Source organism: Streptopelia decaocto (assembly GCF_964273445.1).
Source record: "Streptopelia decaocto genome assembly, chromosome: 7".
Lineage (NCBI taxonomy): Eukaryota > Metazoa > Chordata > Aves > Columbiformes > Columbidae > Streptopelia > Streptopelia decaocto.
The window spans coordinates 11,823,678-11,847,539 of record NC_138661.1 but is presented as its reverse complement, the minus strand read 5'-3'; the positions used below and the strand labels follow the sequence as shown (position 1 = coordinate 11,847,539).

Genomic DNA, 23,862 nt, shown 5'->3' with positions numbered 1-23,862 from the left:
AGCTCCCTCAAGTGCAGGAACTCAAGCGGGAGCTGGCACCGCTGCCTTGCACAGAAGCAAAATAATAGGCGACAGAGTGATTAAGGCTCTTTTGAGAGGCCTCTACTCCCACTGAGTTTATTCTGGCACGTTTCTTCTCTAACTTGAAGAAAAATAAAATGGGATGCATAAGGCTGGAGATGCGCAGCTCTCGGCTCCTGCTCACTGGTGGGCTCCATTGCCTTCCTGCCTGATCTTTGTGTACGCTGCCATTGCACCAGCTGTCCCTCAGACAGCCTAAACTGGTGCTGTGATTGACGGAGGTGTCCTGCTTGTCCCTGCTTTCTCATTCCCCTTCCTTGTATCTTAGGATAGGTGGTAGAAAACTAGGAATTGATGTGAGTTAAAACTAACTGCTTTTTTTGTGTGTTGTGTGGTTTGTTTTTTTTTTTTTTTTTTTTGGTTGTTTTGTTTTCTTTTTAGCTCAGATTCCCTGCTTTGGTTTATCAAGTGGGTGTTGGTGGAAGGGGAAACAGCTTTCCTGCCTCTTTTGCAGTGGTGCTGCTGAACTATCATGTTGGGTTAAAGGCAGAGAGATCCTTGTCCGTGCGGGCCTGCTGTTCCCTGTGCATGCACTTGGCTGTTTGTCTCATCTTGCAGCCACCTGATTTGATTTAATAACTGGGGAAATTGCTATTTGCTTTCTGTTTTGCCAGGTTGCTTCTAGAAAATGTGCTTGACTTGGAGGGATAAACTCCAGAGTGTCAACACAGGACACGGGGGAGAGGCAGGGAGCACATGTCAGGAGCTCAGAACAATGCTGGCTAAGCAGGACCTCCTGTCCCTTCAGAAGTGGTGAAGTGTTGGATGGATTCAAGCTGTGAAGCACAAACTTCACCCCCTGTTTTTTTGACGCAGCTCTTCAGAGGCTCTGAGTTCATCTCACCAAAAAGAGATTTAGGTGGGATGAAGGGAGTGGTATTCCTGCCAGGCAGAGCTTTCCTTCTGTACAGATGCCAGCTGTTCCATGGCTAACTTCAAATTGAGCTGGGGAAGGTCTCTCTGACCTGTAGTGGGGACTTCATGTGTATGGTGCAGTGACCTTTGGTAGGTGTCCTAACTTGCCAACACCCTGGTAGAGGTGGGGAGAGCAGCGCACTTGTTGCTTTCAGCCCCGCTTTGTTGTCCGTTTGCAGCGACTCTGCCAAGTGTGCTGGCTGAGGAGCCTGCAGGGCATGTGCCGCGTGTCTTGGCTCTCTTGCAACGTTCTGGAGAGAGCCTGAACAAAGATCTGTGGTTTCATGTCAACACAAATGTATTCATGATGACAAACTCTGCAGCATGTTCAGCACTGAGCTTATTCATACAGCACTTGGTGCAACTTTGGTTTGCCAAAGAGAAAATTTGAAGTTACAATATCTGCAGAAGAACCCCTCAGATGTAAGGAGAAACATGCAGATTTCTTGCTGTAGGGAAGGGTTCCAAACCCAGGATTTAAGGCAATAAACACATCAGAGGACTCACAAGGGTGTTTAGGGTTTTGGTATCCTTTAAGTTCTCTGCAAGTTCCACCTTTCTCCTCTGTTTCAGCAGACAGTCCTAGCAGGGTTGACCCTCTGCTCTCTGATGTGGAGTAGATATGGCAGAGGAGTGTGGCTCTGGGAGGAAGGGAGTGAGTTTTAAGAGTTTTGACTCTGGTTTGATGGTGTGTGGGCTTGTTTGTTGTTGTTGTTTGTGTGTGCTTTGTTTTTGTTTTTCTGTATTGACAAAAAAAAGTATATTCTCTCTCTTGACTCTTTTTTTTTTTCTTTCTCCTGTGTGAGCTGGTATCACTCAGGTATGGGGTCTAAGGTGGATTTACCCCTGAGGCTTTAAACTTTGTGGGTGGTAGTGGGAGAGCAAGACTGACATATTTCTGTATGCCAGTGAAAATTGGACAGACAGATGCTGGGGAGTGAGGCTGTTGTGTCTGGTAACCTTCACAGCGGGGAAAAGGCTTCCTTTAAAGACTCAGTCGAGATGGTTGGGGTGTGTGTGGTGTGGTGTATTGTTTGTTGGGTTTTTTTGTTTTTTTTTGCCAGCCTAATACCTCTTGGAGTCTGACCTGACTGCTGCTGCTGGTTGAAGCCTCTCTTGTTTTTTCTCTGCAGCAGACTTGCAACAGCTTTCCAAAAGTTTGGGAAGAGCTGTAGCTGCTGGAGGTCGGGGTTTCACATCCTTGTGCTGCTCTGCTCTTTCAGGTCCCTTGGCACGGGCAGCCCAGGGATGGAGAGAGAGCCTCAGCCTGCGGGCAGAAGTGATAGAACTCCAACAGCGATGTCTCTCTCTGCTGTGCAAATCAATATATTCCTACACACAGTATGGTCAACCACATGCTGGTGTTGAGATGTGCCTTCATCTCCAGGGGGGGTGGGAAAAAAGCCCCCGCAGCTTTTTTTTTTTTTTTTTTTTTTTTTTTTTTAGGATACTGTTGCCTTATGTATATTCTACCCTGGCTTATCTCTTCCCTTGTGCCAGCTGAACTGTGTTTGGGCTTGGGCAGTAAACTAGATCTGTAAATGGCATCAACTTTAAAAGTAACCTTTTGTTTACAGAGTGAGTTTTAACTTAGAGCAGTTCCCTCCTGTGTTTCAGCATATGGTTCCTTGGCTATGGGTACATTTAGAGGATGAGGGAAGAGAGAGGAATGGGAATTACTGTGAAAGAGGCAACGCTATAGCATGCCTGGTTGGGCCTGTACATCCGCTTGTGTAAAGGCAGTGGGAACTTGCATCCCCCGTGAATTCTGGCACTGGAACTAAGTTTCGGGGATGCTACTTGTAATAGAGGGTCTTTTTCTTGGGGTTGGAGGAAGCATCCATGATTCTTCCCAGACATGGGACAGAGAGGAGAGCCAGCAGTGGCAAAGTGGTGACAGTGTTTGCTCCCACAACAGCTGGAATGGGGAGCTAATGGCTATGGTGGAGACTACAAATACCTGGTGAGTAGCCCAGATGAAAGTACAGGATTAACTGAAATGTCAGTTGATCTCATCTGCCAATGTACAGCTTCTCCAAACACAAGCTGCACCGGTTTAACTGCAGTTATTTAAACAAGCAAACCCCATTGATCCTAAATTGATCTGTTCCCCTAAAACAGAGTGACCCTTGCCCTCCTTACGGGGTTGTTTTTATATGAAACACATATTGGGTTAAATTGAATTAACTTTTTAGCTTTGCCACTGAAGTGCAGTGTGTTTGAATTCACTCTGGTATCCTTTGTCCAGAAGCAGGGACTGGGAAAAGAATTCCCTTGTGTTGGTGAGCCTTGCAGCTGTGCTTGGAAAGGTGCAGGGAAGGGATGCAGTAACCACTCTGCTGTAAGCCCCTTCCTCTCCTCCCATGGCTGTTGCTCTAAATAACTATTCCAATGTGCTCCCATATTCTGAGCAAGCTCTTCAGCTCTTCCTTGCTAATGTCATGTAGCAAGAATACTTGTGCTGTGTGTATTTGTGATGGGGTCAACACTGGACTTGAAAGAATGCCTGTGGTGTCTGCCTTGCTTGTGAGGGATGGTAAACGTGGGTCTGTGGGCTGGAGAAGGGGTGATGGGGAGGATGTGGTGCTGGAAGGTGAAGTAGCTGGGTCGCAGGCTAAGTCACCAGCGATATTAGGGAGGGAGTTTATGCCTCTGCGGATATTTGAGGATCCCAACCCTTTTATGTGTGTTGGCCTTTGTAGGTGCTTCTGTCCTCAGCAGAGAATTTTAACTGACCCTTAGAGCGTGCCTTGCACTGGCCTCTACCTCTCCTGAGGGTGGATGTGCATGGGCTTGGGTGGAGAGGCAGGGCAGGAGAGATGTGGGAATACCAGAGCTGCTGCTTCACACCCTTTTACAAGTGCAATGTAACTTGGCTCATGGTTGCTACCAAGAAGCTGGAGAAAGGCAGAGGGGAAGAAGCTGGGCTGTGAGAATTGGGCAAAAAGGGGGTTCTGGGGGTTGCATGAAGTCCAGCATCTGCAGGGGTTTCTGGTTCTGGGTGTGAGACACAGGGAGCTGTGTTTTTCCTGACTCGTAGGGAGATGATTTGGGGCTGGAAGGTAGGTAGCTCCTGACTTGAGGCACTGCCTTTGACCTAAAGTGTAACTTGGGGTTTTAACTGGGGAGGTGAAACATCACTTTCCTGTGATGAGTTGAGCAGGCAGTGTTCTCCAGAATGGGACAGCTGGGCTGGGGTGTCCACCTGCTGTGTCAGGGAGGATGTTCAGCCTGCAAAACTAGGAGAAAACTTTGCCCTTTTCCTGAGCTAGGTGGGTTTTGCCAGTTTAGTGCATGAGTCTGTGGTAAAGCCAGGCTGATGATGTGCCTTGTGTTAAGCCTTGTTGGCAGAATTTGGGCATCAGGCTCATGAACTACATTGGCTTACTGGGGGTGCGGAGGTGTGTTGGGATTTGGGTGCAAAGTGTTTGACCTCCTGGAGACCTGACTGATGATTTCTGAATATTTTTATGGGATGAGACATGCTTTTCAGTGCAATGCAAAGCGAGGAGAGATACTTTTTCCATGTTTTGAACTCTACACTAGTCTTTATTTGGACAGACTGTGGTGTAGGGAGAGCAAGGGGCAGAAGCTGATAGAGGGGAAGGTTAAGGTTGCCTTTGGCATTCATGACACAGACTTGAAATTAGGGACAAAGTAAAATTTGATCACCAACGTTTCAAGACTTTTTTTTTTCTGGTGAAGTTGTAATTTTATATTCAGTATTATAATGATAAATTCAGACACCCTTCATGTTCTTTGTATATATCTGGACTCCACCCCCATCTCTCGCCACCAGAGGCTGTTGTTGTCTTTTCTCATTCCTGTTTTTCTGCCTTGCATAGGAAATATTGAACAGGCACAGTGCACAGAATATCTTGTATGTGCGGTTGCTAACCTCCTTTAAAAGAAAAAAAACTGTGAAAGATAATCATGGTGTTTGTCATGAAAATCCAGAAATTAGTCATGAAAATAAACTTTCTGTTTTATTGTGGCAAGGAATGAGAAACAACATAAACTAATGTTCGGGCAGTTAAGAAAAAGTTCAGTGTAAATATGTTGCTGGCAACTAATTATTTTTAATACATGCTATTTGTGCTTTAAATTTAATATTACAATATTTTCATCATCTCAACCCTGACTGTTCTTAGCTGAGTGGATTTTGGGTTGAAAATGGTCAAACCGTGAGTGTTCATAGCATTGTAATTAGTAAACTTTGTGCTGTGTTCAGATGAGCAAGGGCTGGGTGCTGCCAGGCCTCCTGCTGCAGCAGACACACACGAGCAGATAATGTTGTGATTTCAACCCCTGTGCCATGAGACAGTGTCCTGGCATTGCATCTTCGGTGTTAGTGGATTTTTTTTAATGCGTCATGAAGCGGTGGTTATGTCTTAATAGCACAGCACCGAGAAAATAACATTGTGTTGAAATATTGCATAAAATGTCAGCGCTACGTGACGTTTTGCAGTGGAAGTAGCACCGCAGGCACTTGTTCATAACAAGACCTGCAAGTTTCCCTCGGCCAGGGCGGGTGGTTGAGCTGGCTGTGCGTGTGCTGACTCAACGGAGCAAGTTTTTCTCTTCTCCTCTTTTGACTGCTTCTGAACGAACAACAGCAGATTCACAAGAACTCACAGTTGAAATGTAGCTTGAGGTTGCTCTTTCAAACTACGTGCAGCTGCGGTTCTTCAAGTCAGACTTTTCAGAGCTCTCATGCCAACCAGGTGTTAAGTTGGTTAGAAACAGACCTGGTTTCTGAATGTCGGTGCGTGTACCCAGCGTGGGAGGGAATGCATAAGAATTTCTCTGGAGCGGTTGAGCAGATGACCTGATTCTGACCTGGGGGAACCTGGTGTCACCTTGGTGGACATTCCTGTCTGTCTGGGAATGGAGGTGTAGAAGGGTTGCTGGGGCAGGGGAGGAGGTGCTCAGAAGTGAAACCCAGGAGGTTCATGCATATGTCTACCCTACAAAGCGTTAATCTAGCTGCACAGTACGGTCTCATGATGTCAAGGGATTGGAGCCTGCTGCTTGAGCCTAGTTCCTCCCTTTTACATTTAATGATGGCTGGAAGAAAAATAATCAAGTATACTGGAAGAGAAACATTAATTAACTTTTAATTTAGGTCCAACGTATGCTGCTTAGTGTACTGCATGAAAGACTGAGTGTGCGGTATCTGTCATGTTATATAGGGGTGATGCATTGAATAAACAAGGAAAAGCCTTAGGTCTGATTGTGAAGATGGGGTTTTAACTCTGCAGACGGGTTTTGTATCTTGATTAAAAGCTCCAGATATGTGGTAAGTCACTTTTGTATCCATTTTGCATCTGAAATGACTTTCTCTGTAACTTGGTTTGTATCTGTTTTCTCTTAAGCCAAACTTGCACGGCGAAGTCAGGAGAGAGAGAATCTCGGCATGCTGGTCTGGTCACCTAACCAGAATCTGTCTGAAGCAAAATGTAAGTATTTTCAAATACTTTTATACCCCCTTTCCCTTACATATATCACCACAAGAATGCAAAGTTGCCACTTTCAGTAGAGGGGTTATGTCTGTGACCTTTCCATTATGATCTGAAATTAATTTAAACATTGGAAAGAAGAAAAGCCTACAAAGCAATCCCCAGAAGAGCTTTGTTTCCCACTGGGCAGCTGCTCAGAGCGCCGAATCCACGGAGGCAGGGAAACCAGGAGAAATGTGACACACTTTCTTCCTTAGTATGAATTCTTTAAGATACTTATCCATGGGCCTACACAATCTGCTTTTCTGCTGTAGAAGACGACAGAAATAACTGGGGAGAGCAAAATGAAAAGTATTTGGGGGATGAGGAATATATGGTAATTAGTAGTACCTTTTTCCCACAAAGACACAAATAAAATCCACATCTGGAGCCCATGGAGGTTTAAATGCCAGAACAATTGCAGTGCCTTGGAATTCCACGTGAGGGCAATTACCAACTCTCTGTGTGTGTCTGGGAACAAGTCTCTGTGCTGCTGCCAGATGGCAGAACTAGTGTTTGAAAGGTTTGTCTAGCTACAGTTCTCATGAATAAGTAGGACTCCTTGATTAAAGGGCTGCTGCTTGAATGCAGTAACTACACCTAAGTGCTTTTGGGGGAGGGAGCTGAACAGAGCTATTTTTGATTTTGTGTTTGTACTTTTTTTTTTTCTCCTTTCTGATTCTGGGACCAAGAATAAGAGTCTTGCATTCCTGTTCCTCTGCAGTTGTGGTGGCACTGTTGAGTTAATATCTGGTTTTGCCCCAGACCCAAGGGCTAAGATGCATCACAAGACACAAATTAAGGCAGCAGAAACTGTGCACAAACTGGCTCTGTCATGAAAGGGCTGGGCTCTGCCCTGGGGCATTTGTTCCACTGAGCAAGTTGCCCCTTAAATTACAGAAGGATGATGGTACTGTGATCTGCAGATAAAAAGGGCTTTCCAAGGATTGTGTCTGCCTTCTCTCCTACCAGTGGTGTCCTGTCTGCTCCCTGCTGGTGGTTGTATGGTGAACTAAATAAGACTGATGAGGACAGGGATATATTTAGTGTTTATCCACAGCTAGAAACTCTAAAAAGGTATGAAAGCAAGAAATTGTTGCCTCCACCAAAAGGCATGACTGTTCATGGGTCATCTGTGACATGGCATTCTTGTAGCTGCCTCCCGAGTCTGAGAGTCTTTTGAATCTTGGCTCAGCTTTGAAACATTTAACTCATGCCTGATAGGAAACAGGTTTCTTGAACAGGGAAAGGGGAATGCAGGAGAAAAGAGTGAAGATACATGGAATTGAGTAAAGTAATCTGTGCCCAAATATTGTGGCAGTTGGCACAAAAATATACAAGGATATTATAGAGCATAAGAAGGATATAATATCTACTAAGAAGATGTCATGAACCTAAGAGGTAATTAAAACTGTAGCATGGCATCGTTAAATAAAAACTAGGTAGCAGTTGACTCTTGCTGGTCCAATAAAAAAGTTGGGGAAAACAATATGAATATTAGAAGAGGGCAAGAAGAAATTTCTCATAAGATTCAAAAATTTAGTGAGTGTAGGCTCATTTGTGATTTCACCTTCCAAAAAAGATACAGAAAAAAAAATAAATATTTCATATGGTATTTGGGTTAGAGAAATGACATACATGTGCCATACATGACACACTGAATATCTCCCAAGTGCCTAATCAATATAGAGGGATGCAGTTGTGAAATTGAGCATCTAGTAGTAGTAAAAAAAAAAAAAAAACCCAAAAACTAACCAAACAAAAAAACCAAACCCAAACCAAAACAAAAAAAAAAAAACACCAGCAAAACAAAGGAGCATTGGAAGAGGTGGCTGAGGGGACCTTGGGGTCACAAGAAGGCTCCAGCAGATGGGGAGAGGACAGCTGTGCAGGGAATGAGAACAGGGTAAGAGTGGGCTGGTTGGTCATTGATTTGTCTTGTGTCAGTTTGAGCTGACACTGCCAAAAGGTATCAGTTATTCCTGTCTCTACATGGCATTACTTAAAAATGAACTGTAAAAAAGTAATCCTGCTGAAGGTAGCTGCTTTTGTTCTTTTTGAGACTAGAAACTGATTGATCGGTAGAAATAACTTTATAGCTCTAATGTATTCAGCAAGCTGTTAGGCATTGATTTGCTACTGCATGAGAACCTGATTCAATCCCCCTTCCTTTCAAAAGACAGGAACCTCCTCCAAAGTACCAGTACTTACTAAATGTATTACAAGCAGAGTTCTCTAATCTGTTTTATGGTTTATGAAGAACTAACATCAGGGGACAAGAGGTCTCTTCAGCTACTCTCAAGTTCACTGACAAGTCTCGGCATTGTTGACAGTGAATCATAATTAAATGGGGTCCCTGGGGATGTGTAAGAGAACTGTTGATGATCAACATTTCTATCAGTGGTATGGGAATTGATACAGAATTGCTTTGGAGAGAAATTGAGGATGAACCACAGACTGACAGGACAGTAAATAAAATGGATGCTACCGATAGTCTTGTAGAGTGCTTTGGGTCTTGTCCTAACTTGAACTGATGCCAACGCAATGGGCTCTTAATGACCCAAGTGCAGGCTTCTGAATATTGGTACTGAAAGCTCTGGCTTTATCTTCTGCATCAAGGCTGATGTTTGGAATGAAGTGACTTGGAGACATAGTGGGCAGGTAATTTGACAAGGCTTCCTATTGTCCTGTGTGACCCAATGGATGGGAGTGTAAAGAGAGAGAGAGTCACTGGAATGGTTTGCTGCCCCTGCACTCAGCAGCGTTCATGGAAAAGAACCTCAGAATAGCGGCTTTAATGTTGAAAAACTGAGAAATGGATTGAGACAGGAGCTACTGAAACATTTTGGAAACTGGAGATGAAGCAAACTCCATCTGTTTAGCTTACTGAAGAGAGACTGAAAGGGGACTATTGTCAATTATTTTCTCAAAGGGAAATTTTGACATAATAAGAGACATGTGTAATACAAATAAGCGGCTGCAAAATAAGTCCACGTGGACTGAAATGAAATGCCTGAGTGCGTGTAGGTTTTTTATGATTGACTATTGGGAGTTATCCAAGGAAGTGATGGATTCTCTGTTTCTTGATGCCTTTTTAAACCATGAATTATGTGGTGTGTGTGTTATCCTCGGTGGGGGGAATCATTGGCAGTGTAAAATGGCAAGCAGGAAGAGCTGTGGTCTCTGGGAGGTTGACGTAGCCCCTTGGGCTGCAAGTACTATGAACCCTGGCTAGCACATCCATTCTTAATTTTGCTGTTCAGGCTGAGGTGTGGGTGAACAAATCCTTCCAATCAGCAGCATGTTGGTACCTGTGTCTAGTTACTTTCATTTGTGCTCCAAAGCCTTTAATTCATCCTGTGCCTGTTCTTGTGGTGAACTCTTTTCAAGTCATAGGACTCTTCTCTGTTCCTGTGACTGTGGCTCAACATGAAAACAGAAATTAGTGCAGCACCAGTTAGCTCTCTGCCGGGGTGAACTGGGAACTCTTGTGAGCAGGACAGTTCTATGCAATCAGTGGAGCTCTTGGAAGTTGCCTCCAGTAAAGGTGAATCTGTGCTACAAAACATGATGAGCAAATCTGTGAGGATGCTCAGGGTAATGCACACTGATGGGCTGGCCAAACTGGCGGAGATTGTTGGAGGGTCTTCTATAAGCTGCTGAAATGAGTCCTGGAAAGACCAGTGTGTCAGCCAAGACCTGGTGGGTATCTGCATACCTGATGCCCTAGGCTCATACCGTTAGTTCAAGCTTGTTTGGGTCCTATGCACCCTACATGCTGGAGCAATGTTTTAATCATGTTGGAGAAACCTTTTGCCTGGGTGCCATGAAATGATGGATGTGGTAGAGAAGACTAAAACAAAAGTATGTGTTGGCACACTGATCACTTTTTTTATCCTGTGCCTTGTTAACCATTAATCCTGGGTACAAAGCACTGACTGCCTTGCTCATATACCAAAGTGAGCAGCTGCCAGCATGTTCCATATCTACTTCCAGACTTCTGCCTTTGAGGGGTCACTTGCATAGCAGTTGCCACCATTAGTGAGTAGTTCACAAAGCCTTTTTTTGAAGAAAGAAATTTCACTGTGCAGTAACCGAACATTTGGACTTAAAATAATGGTGCTCCCCTTCCAGCTCTGCTCCAAATACCCTGTGTGCTGTGGCTGGTGTCGCACCTCTTGGAAAGGGCTTGCTCTTAAAGTGACGCTCCTGAGAGACACTCTGAGTACATGGTGCCACAGAGGGCAACTGTTCTGGCTGTGCTGGGACACTGTCATGGAGGGTGGGGAAGGAGACAGAGGAGGAGGAGTGAGGTCTTGAGCAAGGTGACATTGAGGAGTGGGAACAGCTAGATGGAAAACAGGCATCTGCTCTCCTTAGTGGCAGGTGGGGAAGGTGGGGGGGGCAAATAGTGAAAAATGCATTGTAATGATGCTGTGGAAATCCTGCACAGGATAGAGCTGGGCCAGCATGAAGCTATTAATAAACCACCGGTGTCTCTCTGTGCCAAGTACGCCAATGGGTGGAACCATAAAAATGACATTGGGTTTGTTTAGCAATGAGCAAGTGCTGGCATGCTGCAGCTGCCCAGGAGTGAGGGATGGGAACCAGGCGGGAGGATGGGATGTGCTGATTGCTTTTATGCATCTGCAGTTCAAAGGTGAACTACAAGAGGAGAAAGATGTATTGTTTTGCTAGTGATAAGCTCTGTTTTGAAAGTCATTTTTCTTTTCCTAACAGAATACATGTGGCTGCTAGATGGGAGTTCGTTTCTCACTGATGTCTTGGTGGGCGTCTCCAGTGGATTTAAGGGGTGTCACTGAAGAGGCAGGTGCTGTCCCAAGTACCTATGGGACAGTGGCTTGTGGTCTGCAGCAGAGTCCCCTGGTCTTGCAGTGCTGCTTCTGTTTGACCTGATGGTTGATCGGTGTGCCAAATTTGGACGCTCACCAGTTCTTCCCTCTGTTACCCCATGGCATCTCTTCCTGCAAGGCTGCAGCTGGCTCCCTGCTCTCTGTTATGTACGCTTTGGTGCACTTGGAGAGAACTGAGACAGCCTCCTTCCCCCTACAGAGGGGGAGGTAGAAGTGCCCAGGGGACATGGGGACAGAGGAAAGCCAGAATTAGGTAAAGCAGCGACTGCACCAACATCCTCGTGATGTGCTTGGCCAAACCCCATGGGAAGGGTCCCTAAATGTGCTGCAAAACCTGATGCTGGGAAGGCAGCAATGTGCCAGCTGAGGCTCAGATGGAGGAAGAAGTGCTGGTTGCTATGGTTACTAAGGATATTAACCCTGTGGTGTCTGGATGGGCAAGGTTTAGTTAACTGTGCCACAGGCTGGGTAACGGTTTGGGAGTGTGGAACAGTGGTGCCCCACCCTAAGAAGTTATGAGTTGGCGTTCAAGATCTCAAAAGCCTATGTCCCAACCAGGTCTGTAAGTGTGTCCTGGTCTTGAGTGTGTCAGCTGCTGCCTTTGGGTGGGAATGACTTTTGGTAGCTGTCCTCTGTCATGAAGGTGAGGTGAATCCCAACATTTCTGAGAGCAAATTTCAGGTTTAAGTGGCAAGAGTCTGCCTCCAGCTGTATAATGGTTCAAGGGATGATCTTTGCATAGAACAGGCTATGATTATTCTTCGTTTTCTCTTTTAAAGAGGATGTTAAACAAGCTTAGAAATCACCTTTGAATTTTCTAACTTAAAATGACTGCTAGAGTAGAAAACAGGAAAAGGTCTTCTCAGGTTGCTGAGTGTGTCTGATCATGCTTTGTGTGACAAGTCTCTGTTTTCAGTGTGTAGCTGAGCCGTAGCTGTTTTAAGAAGGGTGTCTGCTTGGGCATATCCTTTCCCCTTCAGCACTTATTTTGGCCTGTGAATTCTGTGGGCATACAACTCCATCTATCATCGTCAGTATGGTGCCCTAGCAATAAATAAATGTGAGTGGAAAACCACAAGTGGGAGACAGTGTTGATCTTAAAATCTCCCTTTTAGAAAATGAAGCCCCTGTTTCAGAGGATGCTTTTAAACTGGAAGGGATTAGTGCTTCAGAGGTACCTGAGAGCCACCCCTCCCTGGTGCTCAGGCACCCCTGCCTGGGCAGTAGCAGTGGGGGAGACGATGTATCCCAGTGTGTATTGAGCATCAGCAAAGCTGCTTTTTAGGTCCCTCCTCTCCATCATGCTGTAAGCATGATCCTTGAAACAATTGGAATTGTGTTTTTTATTTTTGGTCCCCTCTTCCCTCCCTGTCATTTCTGTGACCTGGTTTATAACACAACCCCATGAAAGGTTGTGTTGGCGCTCAGAGTGCAGCAGCCATGGGCAGGGATGGGACAGTGGGAGCTGTTTAGGCTTTGCCACCAGAGAGAAGAGTACTGTTGAACTCTTAGCTGAGCTCATACTTTTTTTTTGGTGATTTAACTGCTGTGGGAGGTTTTGGAAGATGGAGTGTATGTATTATGTATTGTGCTTTTCTTGCTTGGAGTTTTTCTGCTTGTTTGTGTCTGAGTGTGTTTGTTGAGGTGTGGGTTTGTTTTTTGTTAGTGTTGTGGGTTTTTGTGTTTGTTTTTTTTTTTTGTTGTTGTTGGTTTGGTTTTGTTTTGGTTGGTGGTTTTTTTTTTTTTTTTGGTCGTAGAAATAGTGTTAGCCTTAAAAAATAGGTGCCAGGTAGAGTCTAGACTTTCGGGTTTTGAGAGGTGGACTTCAGGGGTTATAATTCTGTGAAGCTAGGTGTGTGCTTTTAGTCACCCAAGTGAGGATAGAAAACCAAACCAAACCAAAAAAAAAACCCCAAACCAACCAAAAAATACCACCTCATGATCTCACTGTTTGTATGTGCTCCTTTCCTAGAAATACCAGTTTGTTGGCTGTCCAAGTGACAGCAAAAAGGATTAATGAAAAAGAAGAATTGGGTTTATGTTTATCCCTAATCCAAATTCCATGTTCTGCAGTGAACCTGGCAGCTGTGAAGCTTGGATGCAAATACAGTAGCTGAAGAATGCAACTCTCTGAATTTAGAAATGAGAGAACTGGTGTTTAATTTAAGATTCTGTTTGAGTTTAGCTGTAGAAATAATATAGTCATGGCCACTTCTCCCAGCAGCTGCTGTTGCCTCACTTCAAAAAATGCTCAAAAGATGAAGGCATGCATTTTTTCATTTTAGCTGAAGCAACTTTTGATGCTTATAGTAGCAATATTGCGAGCAGCAAAAAGAAGATACGAAGCTTCAAAGGCAATGGGTGTATCCCAGAAATGGCTGAGTTGCCTCAAACTTAGCTGCAGTTTCCCCTTTGTCATCTGCTGTGCTCGTTGCTGTTGCAATGCTGTGTGGAAATCTCACAGCAGCTCTTTCATCATTATTTCTGCAGGTTGATATTTCTGGATCCTGAATGCATATTTAAATTAAGATGAGGTTTTAACCCTTTCACAGCAGTGGTTTGTATTGGAGCTGGGAAAGCAGTTTGGTTTGAAAGGACTAGGGTGTGTGTTTGGGATGGATTTCACCCAAGGTACAGTGGATTGTGTTGGTGTCTGTGTTGTTTTTTTTAGCAAAAACAAACCATACCAAAACCCCGACAACCCACAAGCAGAAATCCTGAAGGAGAGAATGTACTGGAGAGTATCCAGGAAAAGAATATCTTATCTAAGGCAGCTGTGTTACCCTGGAGGAATTTTTGCTGCTGTGCTGGGAGTGCGGGGGGCAGACGGGATTGATGGGTGACAGTCATGAATTTCCCTGTGTGCCTTGTTCTCTCCTACCACCTGTTTGTTCCTCCTTTTTACTGCAGCGTGGAACAGGCTATCTCTGACCATGTCGAGATGACCCAGTTTGAAAATGCCGTCTGCCACTACCATTGCTGCTGCGGGGACTGAACTAACGCTGGCACTGGGAAAGAGCTTTTCTCCTGAGAGGAGTTTAGAGACAGGATGATGTGAATGTAATGGAGTGATGATAGCTGTGTTAAGAGTTACCCTGGCAGCGAGCCTTGATCTGCAACATGTCTGGGAGCAGACTTAGCCAGCCCGATAGGCGCTGTGTGAGTTGTAGGACCAGTATGACGAGAACTAGCAGGCTGCAGCTACACCGTGCTGCTTGGAGCCAGCCCTGGGATGAACGGACTGAGTGTGCTCTGGTCTTGGTGGGAACAACAGACTCGGAGTGTTTCAGAGGACTAAGCCTTTTTTTCCCTGACCACTTGTCTCTTACTGTAGCTGTGAGAGGAAGAATAAGGAAGGAAGGAATTGGAGGATAACTCTTTTTCTCTCCTTACCGCAAGGTTAGTCAGCAACTGCACCGATGGGGAGCATGTTTATAGGGATGTGATGGGAGCTGTGAACAGGCAGGGAGGAGCTCTTGTGGGCTGTGTTCTCCACTGAGGCATGTGCAAAGAGGTCATGGTCATAACTGCTTGCTGAGTTCATATGCTGCTGAGTGTGACCTTTACAGAGGTGCTAGTGCAGGAGGCAGAGCAGCTAGGCTTTCTCAAGGATGTGTGCCAGAGCTTCCCTCACCATAATGTGTTTGCTGTGGCATTATATGCTCTAATTATTCTAGGAACCACTCCTGCTAATTATTTTTCCTGTACTCTTATTTGTGCACTCCATGTTAAGTTACTTTCCCCATCATGTGCTTCTCATGCAGATTCATATTATGATAGGGTAGTGGTGAATTTTCTAGCACTGCAAACATCAGTAATGAAGTGTAATAACTGCTCAGTGAGGACTGGGCTTCTAAATTTCGGCTTTAAAAGTGTGACCACCTGCCACTGATGCTCCAGGATCTAGTTAGTGACACTGGTTTATTGTAGACTTTTCCACTCAGTCTCTTAGGATCAGCTTTGAAGGCTGAAGGCCTCTATGTAATCCACATTTCAGCATGTGCTGTGTGGGTCTGTAACTTGACTTTTTAAAATTGACTTAATTTAATGTATTTTTGAATACCTTAATATCAGTCAACATAACACTAATACTTCTGTTTTGAGTCTGCTATAGAGATTATACTGTCCATGATCTGGCTGTGTAAGCTTGCTGTCTTTCTGCATAGACTGCTTGGGGTCACTTCTTTGCATCTCTTTGGTTTCAGACTTGTAGTAAGTAAGCAAGTGCAAGAATGGATGTGTTGAGTGTTAGTCCCTGCCTACAGTGGAGTAATCCCTGTGAGTTTGTCTGTAGGTAGCTTCTGATCTCTGGTGGAGAAAGGGCTCTTCACCTAAACCTGTTTATTGTCCAGGATCTCATGTTGTGTGAGGTAAGGTACAGGGAATTTCATGAACCGCTGCACCTAAACCTGCAGTACGTGCTTGTTTATGTTGCCTTAGTTTATGGCCTGCCTTATTAAGTGGTTAAGCAGCTGCTGAATCAAGCAGCCAAACTGTTCTTGCAGGAGCCTTGAGGAGAAGGCTGGGGCGGACAGCAGGGGCAGAGCCACGGCTGCTCTTGAGATAAGCTCTTCCCTTTAGGCTGTGCAGCACTCTGTGCATTGGAAGTGTTTGTCCTGTCTCTCTTCTGCTTCCCGCTAACTTGTTGACATCCAGCTGATGTGAAAGTGAGGAAAATGGGGTCTTTCAAAGCAAGTTGGAGACCTATTTTTTTCATTCTTAGTATGCAGGTGCCGTAGTGCAATGAGTGGAGTTGTGGAAAGGCCATTGCCTTCTCAGAAGGGGAACAGCCCCAAACATCTGCAAATAGGTTTGTAATTGTAGATGTAGAAGCAACAAAAGCATCTCGGTAATACTTCAGAAAATGCAATTAGCTCCTCTCCGACATCAAGCTGCCTCCATTTAGTCCCTATCATTGTTCATCTGATTTTGCTGGAAACAAGTTTCATGCAACTTATTCACAAGTGCAGAGGCTGCCTGAGTTGCTGAGACTATTGTGTTACTCATACAGCTGGGCTTGGAAGTGAGGGGGTTGGCTGCAAGAAATAACTGAAATAGCAAGTGGTGCTTTTGTGACCTGACCCACTCGCCATTCAGGATCAGGGGGTTCTCCTGTGGCAGCTGCTGAGGAGCTGGATGTGGGTGATTACAGCTGGAGGCTGTCTGTCTGTCTCTCTCATCTGTGACAGCTCCTGACTCTTGGCACATCTACTGAGGGCAGCTCCTCTGCCTGACTCCGACTCGTCTCCTTCCTTTCACTGCCTGCTGGCTTGCCTGATGCTTCCTTTCTGCCCAAGTGACATCCTTCCAGGAGGTAGCTAGGGGCCAAACCAGTCACTTCTTTTGCTTTTCTGTGCATTATAAAGAGGGTCAGCATGGCTTCTATGCTTTTGTCACTGGCTTTATTATCAGTTACAATAATAATGAGCTGTAATTTAACCTGAGGGCTTTTCTGCTCCCACACGCCTCTTGTGTGTGTGCCCTTATCCTGCACACAGACCCTGTGTCGTGGAGTAGTGGAGTTACCCATGCTGTTTAGGAAACCTGGTTCTAATACAGTGCTTTTATTAGTTTGTATTCCTACTATATAAGGGAATATAACAGTTCTGGGTTTAGACATGAGCTTTCAGAATCTTGTGGAGGGTGGAAAATGGGCCTTGTGGAAGGCTTCACCCTCTTTAGGGGGCTTGGAGTCTGGATATTCCTTGGTGTATTTTGAATCTGGTTGGCAGCAGATTGCTTGACCAAGTTTTATGGTAGTCTGTGCTATTTTACAGACCAAGAATTTCAGCGTATATAGCATGACATGGATGAAAAGCTGAAAATGTTCCGAGGTAGAGTACCAAAGCCTCGTATAAGACTGCTAGTAGTCTGAATCTCTGGTGTCCATACTGACTCTGATATCAGTGTGCGTCAAACTGTGTTTTTTTGAATTAGTGAATCTGGCTTTTGGAAAGGATGCACTGGATCAGGCATTCTCAAGGAGAGCAATAAGAAAAAAATTCTGTAAGAAAATCTGCATGAGGGAGGTTTCTTCTCATCCAGGTTACCATCTCCTGCTGTGAAACATCTGATCAAGTTGTTTTTTTTTTAATATATATTCTGCCCCTTGTCACAACTGTATTGATAATGTTGCTACTTGCGTTACTTGGGCATGCTGCTGCCTATAGTTGAAGTATATAATCTGAGGCTATAACCTGTCAGAGTTAACTCAAGCCATGGTTTGACAGCAGAATAAATCTGGCTTTAGGGCTCCTTGGACTGAATTGAGAGCCCTGTGCTGAATAATGCAAAGAGCTGTTGTGCTGTAAACTCACTTTGTTGTTTGGGTGTGTATTCTGTGCATTTATCCTGTCTATGGCTTCCTGTCTCTGTCTTGGAAGGTCATATGTGGGAATAAGTATTCCCTTTCTGCCAGAAGCTACCGTGTGCTGGATTTATCCAAGAACCACAGAATAGTTTGGATTGGAAAGGACCTTCAAAGCTTATCTAGTCCAACCCCTGCCATGAGCAGGGTCATCTCCAACCAGATCAGGTTGCTCAGAACCCTGTCCAGCCTGGCCTTGAATTGTCTCCAGGGATGGGGCATCCACCACCTCTCTGGGCAACCTGGGCCAGTGTTTTACCACCCTCATTGTAAAAAACTATCTTTATGTCTAGCCAGAATTTCTTCTCCTTTAGTTAAAACCGTTACCCCTTGACCTGTCACAAAAGGCCCTGCTAAAAAGTCTGTCCCCATCTTTCTTATTAGGCCCCTTTTAAGTACTGTTATGTCCATGTCTGGGCTTCATTAATACACCAACCCACACGTATACACACACCATGGTGAGCCTTTTCTTTATGTGTTAGCTGAGGGTGCAAATTTAGGAATGAGCATATGTTGGTAAAAGCTTTAAAAGCAACAAATGTCTACTAGCAAAAGGCCTTTCCTTGCAAACAGTTTAAAGTAGTTTTGGCAAGATATAAAAGCCTTTGCTAGATTTGTCAGTACACCTGTGTCTGCTGTACAGCTTTCTTGCTGGTATAGCAAAATCTAAAGGCAGATGAGTCAGGTCTTTAACCATCAGTAGACATTCAACTTTGGACTTGCCCTTAGATGCAGGCCAGTATTAAAAAAAAAACCCAACTAATGATAAAAAGTGTGTGTGTGGGGAATTAGAGTTTCTTTTCTAGCTTATTAGTGTGTACTGCTTGGGTGGGGACTGGTTGCCTTTGTGTGAGAAAGGAAGCTTTTGGTAGGTATCAGAGCTTTTAAAGGGATAAATCTCTTTTATTCCTTGTTTTCTGCCCTCTGAAGCTGTGGTTTCCAGGTTCCAGGAGCAGCCCTTGCCTCACTAGTACTAGTTCACGTAGCCCTGCCTGTTCCTGCCCGCCTGCTTGTCCTTTCGCTGTGCTGGGCTTGTGACAGGAGAGCCTGGGCCTGTCCCTCCTGTTAGGTGAGAGCATCCCCATGCTTTCAACCACCACTGCTCTGTGCTTGAATGGCTTCACAGCCACCTGGGTTGAGGGACCTAACGCAGCAGGAGGAGGTTGGTTGGTTTTCAGGTGGAACAGTTTCCCAGTTGGGTTCCCTGGGGGTCCAGGCAAATGTTTGTGCTCCCAGGTGGGAAGGAGTGGCTGGAGGCTGGGGGTGCCTAACGTGGCCCTGCTGCCAAAAGAGACTTCGAATGCAATGACACCCTATGGTACTTGGTATGTAGATGAGATGATTTACAAGTAAAATTTGAGCTGCGGAGAGTTAAGTGGGTGGGAGGCTGAGAATATACTGTGGGTCCTGTGACTCAAGGTACCCTGCCCTGCTGCAGAGTATCCTTCTCTTGCTCCTGTTCAAGGAAGTTTCTCTGGGTGAGATTGGTTTTCCTTTGCCTTGCAGTTGCATCCAGACATTTTCCTCAGCTGCTGCATATGCAGCAGGATTGAGACATAAGCCCTATTCTGCCTTCAGTTGCATGAACTGATCTTTAAGTAGTCTTTGTGCCTGTGTAATTAAAGCTCTCTGTTCCTAGAAACAGTGTTAAAGGGGCTGTATGCCTGCCCAGGTGGGTGCAGCACAGGGCACAAAACACGGCTGTGTTCCGGCTCTCTGTTCCTCTCCTGCCTGTGACACACATCACATCTTGTGAAGAAGAGGAAACAGCTTTTCAGAGGCAGAAGACCCTTTTAAATAGGCAGGCTTTATTTTCTTTTCATAGAATCATAGAATACCAGGTTGGAAGGGGACAACAAGCATCATCTGGTCCAACCTTTCTTTTAAGTGATTCTCCTCAGAAAAAGTGCTTTGATCTCTGCCTGCTCCCCCCTGCCTCCTGTTGCAGCTGGCTTTTGTTAGACACTTGTTGTCCAAACTCTTGTGCTTTTTGCAGCTTCCTCTCCTGTGCTGGGACCACGAGGTGGCAGGATTGTTCCACTGATGCTGTGAGGACAGCAGGACAGCAATGCAGCTGCTCTTTTTTACTGCCAAGGCAAAAACTGTGCTTAGTTGTTTGTGTACTATTGTAATTGTGTTTTGAAATTGGGAAGAATTTCACATGTATGTGTCTAATCCATGCTTCTTATTTTCTTTATGTAACATTGATTTGTTCTGGATCTTGACTTTTTTTTTTTTCCCCCCCGTTCTTAAGGGTGATGAAGGGGAGGGGGAGATATACAGCAGCATCCAGAATTCCTCACAGGTTCCAGCATTGATCAAACCCTGTGAAGCACATTACTGAGGCTGTGAAGGCTGCTGCTTTTGTCCTCATTTCACCCCGTTCTGTCAGGCTATTGCATCACGTAATATGCAAAGTGTTCAGAGCTCCTGCAGTACCCCAGTAATAGGGGTGAACTGAGGTTGCAGCAACAGCTCTACCTCTGCATTCCTGTTGCTTTCTATAGGCTTTAGCACACTCATTTCTGCTGCAAACCCTCCTTGGGGTCACTGAGTCCACTGAACATGATATGTTTGTGGGGTCATTAAGAAGCAATTTGGGTACAGGGGAGAAATTCTCCCAAAACACCCACTCAAACATCATTTACTCTGATCAAATGGTGATAAGGGGAGTCATTGCTTTCAGGCATTTCTCTTTTCAGAGTTCCCTTACCCCTGAAATTAATGCTCCTGTTTTACATCTCTCAAGTCACTGTTCTAGGATGCGGGACTGAAAATCAGCAATGCAGTTGTTTGCTTTTGTCTCTCCTTCCCTCTGTCAGCCAAGAGAGTCCCCTTTCTTTTGTCTCTAGTGATGAATTCTTGCAGGAAGATGGTTAGCGGAAGAAAAGAGTGTATGAGAAAGACAGCTGGAAACAAGACTACAAAATTCAGGGGACTGACAGCACCATTTTGGTCAGAAACTCTCCTCTCTAGATGGTGGGGGGAAGCATCTTTCTTTGCTTAATTTTCCACTGCCCTCCATTTCCCTCGTCTCTTTGGCTGTTTTAGTGCTACACCCAGGGTCATTGGTCATCTCATTGTAGACCTCACTTTGTGTATTAGGGAGAGGTGTGTTTCATCATCTGCACACTCTCTGCTTTTTTTTGCTGGTGACAATGTGTATGTGGGTCTCTGTTCCCTTTGCGTCCCCACCTTTTGTGCTACTTCTGCCTTCCTGAGCATGACTGACTGTTGGAAGGGGCTCTCTGGGCCAGTCCTCGCTCCTTTTTGGGTGCGGGGCAGACAGAGGTGTCCCGCTCACCCCCACACAGCTAAAATGAGTGCAAGAGTAATGTAAGTGCAGTGTAACCAAATAGGTGAAGAAATACCAGTTTATGATTCTCTTCTCTGTTCCTCCCCCCATCTGGTTTCTAGTAGCAACAAGAGCTTTCACAGGAGCAATGCATCTCCCGTGTCACACGGCTCTTCAAGCGTTGTTGTCTTTTTGGCCTGGTTTGTGCTGAAATATCGTTCTGGCATAGAGAAGTGAGTTGGGTGGGAGGGGAGGATGCTCTTGTTTGCCCTGTTTGGAGAAAAGTTACACTGGTAGAAAGAGTGCATGGTGGTGTAGCTTATGCTGGGAGAAATGGGATGGGATGGGATTGCTTTGCTGTTCTTCCTCTCTTCTGTAAAGCCACTGAGAGCCGTGCTGGCAAACTGTCTCTTCTGGTGTAAGCAGAGCTCTCCGCCCCAGGCTCCTCTGGCTCACAACTCTGATGTCTAAACAGATTGCTGGGTTACACGCTGAGCGTGACCAAATGCCACTGAAATGCAGTGGAGCAGAATTTCACGTGCCCACTGCCCTGGGCTTGCTAGAGGTGCATGGGGAAGGCAGCGATGGAAGAGGGCGCTTATTTATCTGGTGTGGCATGCGAAGCATTAAGCTTATGGCAATTCCAGGCTTTACTGGTATGGGAGACTAAAGGGATCCTGCGATTCAGCTGGTGTCTTGCTCTTTCTTGCTCACTTCATATGGAGGGGGATGGTAAAGAAAGAGCAATCAGAAAGATTGCTCAAGGGGCTGTCATACCTCTTAGATGGTGCAAGCATCAGAGTGAGCCTGCAATTAGCCAAGAAATGACAAGCAGAATGGGCTTGAATTGTCAGTAAGCAGGCAGGGAACAAGCCAAGAGTAGAGTACGACGATGTACTCCTTGTCCTTTCTTCCTTCATCCACAGACACTCTTTTAGTGTATGGCAGGAGCATCACTGTGTGCTCCTCCTGGACAGTTTACTGCCTTATTGTCTTTTTCTTATATTCTTTTCTCTTCCTCCTCTGTAACAATGAGGTGTAACATTTAAGCGTTTCAGATCCTACTATGGCAAGAAATGCATTCTACTTCCTTTCATAGTGTCTGATCACTCAAAGTCTACTGTTAGGCTCTGTGCTATATTGACTCAAAAGAAATACTATTGATATGGGGGAACCTTGCTAATGTTCTTGCTTAGGAGAGAGAATATTGTAATGATTTTTTTGGGGGGTGGGGAGCAAGGGGAAGGAAGTATGTTTTCATTGCTTATAGCATCTGGCATAAGAAATGTAATATGCTGGAAAGGAGAAGGACCTCATCTCTTCTCTGTATCTATTAAAGGATAAGATGCTGAAGTCAAATCAGGAACTGTAGATCTTTCCACAGTGAAAGCGAGCTAGTTAATGCAGCAATACTTAGCATTCAGGAGCTTAATTCAGCCTTGAACTTCAGAGAATTTAGTTCCTTGCCCTCCTTCTTCCTTCACCTCCCCCTCAGACAAAATATATAACACTGCATGTGCAGTACCTGTCCTAAGGAAATCGAGAACAGTTAGCTGAAGTACAGGAAAATACCCCACTTAGGGTTTAGAGGCAGCCTTTGTTTTTGGTGTGGTTATAAAATCTGGAAGCATCTGAAGTCGCTCTTCTGCCCACAACCTGCTGATGTTCCCTGCCCTCTTTGGTGTGTGTGGGGAGGAGGCAGTTCCCTTCTCTGTCACTGTTTCCCGTGTGTGGTCCTCCTGGATCATGTTCTCACCTTGGGGTGTGGTTTTGCAATTTTTTTTTTTTAGCTGATTTTCAAGGTTTCTACCCTTTGGTAACCATCAGGATGTTCAATTAGGCAATGCAGTGATTTCAGCCTAAGAAATTTCTATCACTTCCACTGTCCGTACAACTACTTTATTATGTTTCCCTTGTGCAAGAAAAGGTTGTTTGTAAGAAGGGATAGTTTTCATCCCAGTTTAGTATGGTCCTTAGAAACAATATGTTGATTTAGGCAGATGCATTTGTGCTGCTGGGGTGCAAATGAGTGACTGTGGCCACACCTTTCTCTAAAGGGCTAATAAAACTTTTACTGAACACATCTAGGATGTGGTCCAACAAACAGGTTTGTCAGCCCCTTGTGAGTGCCTGTTGTGTGCAGGTGGGAGCTTGGAAAAGCAAGAACCTCATGGAGTGCCCTTGCTGATGTGGAACTGTCTGTATTTACTGCATGCTCTTCTCCTGCCACAACTTGTGGCTGTATTAATGTTCTCATGGACACTTCCATGGCACTTAACAAAACCCTTTTTCGCAACACCTTTGTTTGAAAATTAACTAATGCATCTCCTTTCCAAATGAAGGACCGCCATTGATATAAAATCTCATATTGTCTAGTAAGAAGGGATGTTTACTTTAAGTACCTAGATTTAATTTCTTTGTATTGATGACAAACTGAAAATCAGAGGCTGTTGCTCTCCTGCTGTGCATTTTCTGATCTATCCTCTGTTTTCCCAATAACTTTTGGGTTTATTGCTTAGTTTGCTCAGCTGAAAGAAGAACTGAGGAGTGTCCCAATTTGAAGGAAAGACTTTAAGAAATGCTGTGTTATTAGATGCCAAAGACCCTATGTGAGAGTTCTGATAAAGACAAAAAACATGGGAGAAGTACGTTTGAGAGCTGAAGTTAATCCTAAGGCCTAAATGGTGGGAAATGTGGCTTCCCGAGCTGCAGAGCGCACAGAACAGTTTCCTTCCAGGGTGCTGTGCATGCTCCCCATCAGTCGGGTGCTCAGCACAGGAATTTGCATCCCTCCCTGGGTATCTGCAGAGAAGGAGGGGGGAATGATTTTTG

At 45.0% G+C, this 23,862-nt stretch overlaps 1 protein-coding gene across 1 annotated transcript in view; it reads left to right on the top strand.

Annotated features, from left to right (window-relative positions):
* Positions 1-23,862, top strand: part of RCOR1 (REST corepressor 1) — an 84,672-nt gene that overhangs the window by 35,970 nt on the left and 24,840 nt on the right. The window contains exon 3 of the mRNA XM_082059381.1: positions 6,372-6,455. Coding sequence (XP_081915507.1) covers positions 6,372-6,455 — 84 coding nt within the window. The remainder of the gene's footprint in view (positions 1-6,371; positions 6,456-23,862) is intronic.